Here is a 6,881-nt window from a genome sequence, read left to right on the forward strand (position 1 = left end):
ACAAAATGAAATAAATGTCATTAGTAAACATGATATATGGAGTTTAGGTTTCCAAACAGGCAAGTGAAGCAGAGAAGCAGGCCACTCACTGCTTCCCAGCCCGTGTGGGCAGTTTCTACAAAGGCTGCCACTCATAGCTGCTGCAGGGTTCTCAAGTCCATGCCTGGGCTCGTTCTTCAGTTAGCTTACATCCTAACAGGGGGCTGTTGTTAAGTTCTGGCCACTGCATCTCAATAAAGACAATGACAAAGAGAGATGACTAATACAAAGGAAACAGTCAGAAACTGAAAAATCTAAGAGATGGCTCAAAGAACTAAGTCTGTTTGGCCTACAAAGGAAACAGTAGTGTCATCCATTAATCCTTTCCCTTCATGGGAAAGACCCAGGGTGAAGACTAAAGTCTCCCCACCTACTAGAAAGTCTTAACCTGTCAGCCAGTGAATTCTTCGCCAATTCTCCTGGAATCTTTAGAATCTAAGGTTTAGATGAACAATTTCCAAGCATGCAGCACTTCTAGCACAGGCTTTTTACTGTGTCTTTTAAAAATACTGTTTAGAAGTCTAGTGTATTGAGTTTTAGTCAGTTGCCAATAGGCCACAGTTAAATTAGGCACATTCTTATGCTAATCAATTTGATTAACAGAATCCTGCCCTAATGCTGATTTCATAATTTCTGGGACTCAAAATATATAGAAGTAAAATTTTGGCATACTTAAAGTAGCGTTTGACAGTTTAGGACTTGGTGTTCTGTTCTTTCACGGGTCCCACAGAGACCCATGTTCTCCGGCACTTACCGCTAGGTACTGTGGGGTAAGTCCACCCAATCCTGTCAGGTTCCCCCAAGTGGCAGTGTTGAGCTGTTGCATCTGCTGTGCAAGCTGCTGCTGGAGGCGCCTTTGCTCTTTGTCCTTCTGAGTGTCAGCAAACTTCACCACGATTGGTGAAGAGCAGCCCTGTGGGCAGACATTGGAAAGTGAAGACGAGGGTACAGCCTGATTGAATCCCTCTGTAATGTCCAGTCACCATTGGATTTATCTTTCTTAGCTATCTTGGAGCACATGGTATGGTCTGGAATGGTTTAAATGGTTTGATATTCCTTCTCTGAATGTACCATCAACAGAAAATCCCATATACTGCCACTGGTTTCTTTAAAGGGACCTGTTGCTGAAGCCACTTGCTTTCTTGGTTTGATTATTACATTGCCTCTCCTCCCTTCATGTATCTTCCTTCAACTTCCTTCAGGACTTCCCTCAAGACAAAGACCTTATCTTTAACTAAGCTTCATTGTTTGCTTGACTTAAAGATAGCCTTGTCTTCATGTGTCTGCTGTGTCCATATACAGGTAGAGGGTAAAGGGACAGAAATCACAAGTGGAATGAAAATAATCTCACTCATCTTTACCATTCATTTATTTTCAGTTATGTATTTCTGTTTTGACACAATAAAAGAAAGAAGTGAGTTTCATTTCTCTCTGAAGGACAGAGAAATGGAAAACTAGGCACTGATCAAAGTAATTATGTACATGGTTTCAGAGAGGTCTCTTTTCCTCTGTCCATGTCACTTCTGTTCTGTCCAAAGTCCCCACAGCAAACCAAAAGATTCAGAAGCACAACCTGTCTAGTCAGAGTGCTGGATCTTAAAGGTAGCATTCTACACAGTTCCTTTTCACTATTAATTTCAGCATTTGACAAGTCTCATTCAGTTTTCATTTCCTTTAAAAGGTAAGGAGTAAGAATAATGAGAAAGAAATGGTCACAGATCACATAATAAAGTAAACTAGTTTTGAATTGGATATTGTCTTTGGGAAGATGGTAGCCCTACTACTTCAAACAGAATGGTCCTATCCCAAGCCCCTTTAAAGCCCCTGCTTCTTGGTAAGAGCTCAGCTCTAAGCACCCTCTTCCCCAGCCTCTGTCCTTGGTGTGTCCAAGGAGCACATGTCATTCTCTTACATTTTGTGGAGCTTTTAAAAAGGTATTTATACCTAAGTGACTAAACAAAATCTTATTATATGATAAAAGACTTCTCTCCCAAAAGATATATTCCTATTTAAATGAATGTTTTCCTTCTATTCTCATTAGGTCATTTTTCTTTAGAATACAAACTTGCCTGTTTTCCTTTATCACTTTGGGTAGTTACTGAGAATTTAGCAATGAATTACATTAGGCTATCAAGTCTGTTAGTTAAGAAAGTAAAAAAAAATGAGGTAAGTGTTTCAGTGTAGAAGTTCTAATCAACCTATAGCTCTGGTAGGCAGAATCATGGGACAGAATGTTAAATGGCAATAAATTACATAATAATAACATTTCTGCCATTAAAAAAATCGAATACATTTTTATCTGCTTCATATTTCAGTACTTTACTACTTTTAAAAGAGAGCAAAATATTCTGAACATGAGAATAATACAGAGGTTCTGCATGGTAAGTGTTCTACTGCTGCATCAAAGTGTTCTGTGACGAACACCAGCATCTTCTCCTAATAGTACACTTAGTGGTTTCTCATTCTTAAATGTGAAAAAGGGTGTAAAAGCATGAAGTTAGGTAAACAATTGTAGCTTTAAAAGTGACATGTTCAAGTCATGAGAGAAAAACAAGTGGGGATCATGTAGGAAAAAAAAAGGGAAACATAGTATATGCATGTTCTAAAAACAAATGTTTGAACATTCACATCACTGTAAGTTAAACAGCATGGTCTTGCTTAAAGATGCATACCAAAGTCCTGAAAACAATGCAATTAGTTAAAACTCAAGCAGACATCTCTAGTTGTCTGGTTATAGTAGAACTTCATGGTATGTAATGCTCTATTCAGAAGTCAAAATTTGTAAGTGGAACTGAGGGTCCTTTGGGAGCATACACACTGTGATCTGCAGAACACGCCTGTGCCAGCCTTACAGCATGCAATGCACGAAAGCCTCCCATGGTTTGGTCATGCCCACTTTAGCCTTGTGTCCTGAGCTCTGGGGCAGTAGAACTGAGACCCAGACAGTGTCAGCATTCTCTATGAACTCACGTGGGAATGGCAACTCTTTTAAGTGTCAAAAGAACTTTAAAACCTTATCTAAGGGGAGATCAATTTTGGTATAAATTCCTCAATTATAGGAAATAAAAATGCTAAATGTAAGTAAGTACATATGAGGATATGAGGACTTTTTTTTTTTTTTATAGAACTTTCGTTTTAACAGCTAAGTTGAAAAATAGCTGGAAATCCACACATCTGGAGCAGCCTACAGGCAAAAGGAAGGCAGAACATGAAGAATGTGACGGCAAGGTATACAAGACTGGAATCCTGCTTATCATTTCTACCATGTTCAATTTTCACCTGAACTTGCCTTCAGGTAGGGGGGTTGGGATTGTCCTAAAAATGCATTGCACTGCAAGGAAAACACATTAATTATATATATATTAGGAATATCAAAGTCAAATGAATGTTCAAAAAGACAATAGGCTTTGCAATGCTGATGTCACAACTCAAAAAAGTACAGTAAACACTTACTGACAATGCCATGCACACCCTTTCCGCCCCTTCCACCCACCTTCTGAATTAATATAAAGAGGTTTCCCATAGAACATGACGCATTATGATCACTTAGCTCCCAGCATGCTTTGGAAGATGCAGCATTGCAAAAACAAACAAACAAACAAACAAACCAAAAAATAAAATCCCAATCAAAGGGGAATTTTTTAAAAAGCTCAAACAATTACTATTTTTTTGCACATTAAATAAAATTGAAAAAAAATTTTGTTCAAATAGGAAAACACAGCTTCATATAACAGCACAAGGCCACCACCTCTAGAGAAAATCACCCATACACAGACACAGTGTACGTAACACAGCAGCACATGCACTCTAAATGATCCTATCAGACAATACAGAGTAAGTGATGGCATGTCACTTTTGGAATGTTCTTGTGCAGAATTCTGAAAGGTCACGACCCAAATCACAGAGCGAGCACAGAGATCGTGCATCTCCACCTGTGGCATATTTCACATTGCTGAGTCTCCTGTTCCTCAAGTCACAACCTTTTAGGAGGTTGGATTGAAGCATGGACATTTCTTTGTTGTTCACCTTTAAGTCAGGGACCAATCTGATTATTCAGGAGACTGAAAATTAATATTTCACTGATAAATAGGAGAATTATTAAATTTCTTCAAAATTCTTGAGATGAAAAAACAAGTCTGTTTGACTATATTAAGATCTGTAATAGAGTGATTTGTTACAGTAGGGACCTGAGGTAGAGGTTGTTTAGTGTGGTCCATATCAACCCTGCTGTGGGCTGTGTATTCAATCCTCTAGGTCCACAATGACATTTTGCTTTGAGTGCCTCATATCTCAGGACCTGTGTCACTCCAATAAAGGCTCAAAAGACAGCTGTAGGACAAGTGGAAGGTTTTGCTAAAGTACATTTCCAGTCATTAGGGGGAAATGCAAGTGGAAAGAGAGAAGAGGGAATGAAGTGAGGAGGGAAACAGAGAGAAAGAGAAAGGGGGGATGAATATGAGTGAATGAAAAGCGAACCAGTGAGAGCTTAAGTCTGTGATTGTCATGTGAACAATCCACACAGGAGAGAACTGCTTTACCATTCCCCATCATTTGCACAAAGAAAACAAAGAAAGGGCAGATGATACAGTACCTCCATGGTCTGAGACTGATGCATGGCTTTGATTGCATTCTGTGCCATTGCCCTTGTAGAAAATGTGACAAACGCACAGCCTGTGGGAAACAAGGGGACAGGGAGCAGGAAAGACAAAAAACAACAAGACAAAAGGGTTGGACGCTTGTTAAACCAACACAGTCTACGAGAACTGCCACAAGACGACACTGTTCTCAGTAGTACATAAAAATAAACAGCTTCTCTCTTTGGTTGTTTTTTATTCATAGTGCTGAATTACTAATCTGACCAAAGCAGAACAATTTATTCACTAGCTTTCTCTTTTTTTTTTTTTTAAAGGGAACTAGGGAACAGGTTGCATACTTTTTTGTTTTGTTTTTGTTTTTGTTTTTTTTGTTTTTTTTGCCACAAGGTTTGAAAGTAGCAAAAGTTAACTTGCATTCTCTAAGTTAAAAGCGGGTTACTTTATATCTTCCCTTGGCTGTGTCCTCTACACTGGCAGCATGCATACACTGTACATAGGACTCTGTATTTCAAAATGCATCACTGAATTTTAAGAAATAAAGAATTCATCACACAAAGGGTAAATTAGTAAATAAATTTCAAGAGCTCAAAATATTAACAAATAAATATATCTAATTCATCTTGGATAGTTAAAAACATATAAATATAAATTGATGCTACTCAAATGTAAACAAATGTACCAAATCTATTACAAAGTAGTAATTGCTAATTATTAAAACAAACTATTACTCTGAGAAAATTCAACAGTGCATATGAAATAAATTACAAAAACTGTAATTTGTACAAAATTTTCATGACTTTGGAAGTTGTAACTTGACCTAAAGTTTAACACACACAAGACAATGTACATTTCTCTGAACATCTACTATGAGAACTATAAAGCTTCCTGTGTTTATTTCATCTAGTGCTATAAAATAGTTAATATCTATAGAGCTGGTTCCTGCTTCAGATGGTAGCACTGGCCACCATGCAGGTCACCACTTGAAGTACATGGCTCATTGCTCTTTGTACTAATAAACACACTGCCTTGTGAAATTTACGTTTTATTCATCATGTACCCTTGGGCTTCTTAAAGAAAAGGCTGTGAAATTAATGCAGATTTAGGCGGATTTTATAGTAACACCACAGCACACTAAAAGCTTAGCTAAAGCAATGCACACTTATTTCATTTATGATCTCTAATGACTTTAAAAGTGCATTGATTTTCAGCTTCTTTAGCCTTGCACAGTTTGAACTTAGGTATCAGCGAATAATTTAGTGTTCCACTCAATTTCCTCAAAACATTATTATTATTACTACTTAGAAGATTTCCAAGTGAAGCAGATCTAAACACTGAGAGGGCTGAAGCTTATTGTCATTTCAGAGCAAACGCATGAAAACAGAATTCTGGCATCAGCAGTATGAGACTGTTGCCCCTGTGGCCAATAAACAAAACAGAACATTCTACATTCAAACAACCAGCAGATTGTTTGCTTTATGTAAATTAGTCAGCCATACATATATTTTCTTCTTCTGTCCTGCACTGTATACCTGGTGAAAATATCAAATCAATATTGCTATATTGCCTAATCAAACAGTATTAAGAGAAAGCAGTGCCTGTCTACCACCCCAGTATACAATGGCATCCAATCATAAAAGGAACTAAATGCGTACTGTTTTTGTAACACATTATGAAAAGTTCCCAGAATATAGGAATGTCATTCCATATTCCCCCCATTAGTTGAGAAGATCTTAATAAGCAAGCAAGAAGTCCAGCTTGCTTGAGTACTGAGCTGTTTCATATAGTTCTCTGACAGACAGCAATGACAAAGCCTACTATTTAAACATGTTGCATGTACCTAGACATGACTGTAGCATGTCATCTGTAAAAACAATAGCCTTTTCTCTCTCAGGTGTCTAGACCACATGTGTAACAGTGTGTGAGACAGATGACAGTGCCTCCACTGGACGCCACATTGATGCTAAGGTCTGAAATTATAGCATTAAATTTATCATCTGTTTCAAAGTAATATCGCTTCAAAATGATTATCACTGAAATCACAGAGGAAATAAGAGTAAGAGTTTTTAATTTTGCCACCTCTTGCCTGAGAGACTACAATGAAGGCCAAATCATCTGCAGAGGTCTGTCTGAAAGCACACAAAGCATGGACTAACCCTGCTTCAATGGATACAAAGCATGGACTAACCCTGCTTTAATGGATACAAAGCATGGGCTAACCAACCCTGCTTTAATGGATACAAAGCATGG

The 6,881-nt window shown here is 37.9% G+C and overlaps 1 protein-coding gene across 16 annotated transcripts in view; it reads right to left on the reverse strand.

The window, feature by feature from the left end:
* The window catches only part of Celf2 (CUGBP Elav-like family member 2), an 859,338-nt gene that overhangs the window by 60,918 nt on the left and 791,539 nt on the right, over window positions 1–6,881 (reverse strand). For all 16 annotated transcript variants that reach the window (XM_031359771.1, XM_031359773.1, XM_031359767.1 and 13 more), the window contains 2 exons: window positions 4,631–4,710; window positions 794–952 (listed from right to left, as the gene is read on the reverse strand). In XM_031359771.1, the coding sequence (XP_031215631.1) occupies window positions 794–952; window positions 4,631–4,710 (239 nt within the window). The remainder of the gene's footprint in view (window positions 1–793; window positions 953–4,630; window positions 4,711–6,881) is intronic.

Source organism: Mastomys coucha, unplaced genomic scaffold (genome assembly GCF_008632895.1).
Source record: "Mastomys coucha isolate ucsf_1 unplaced genomic scaffold, UCSF_Mcou_1 pScaffold7, whole genome shotgun sequence".
Lineage (NCBI taxonomy): Eukaryota > Metazoa > Chordata > Mammalia > Rodentia > Muridae > Mastomys > Mastomys coucha.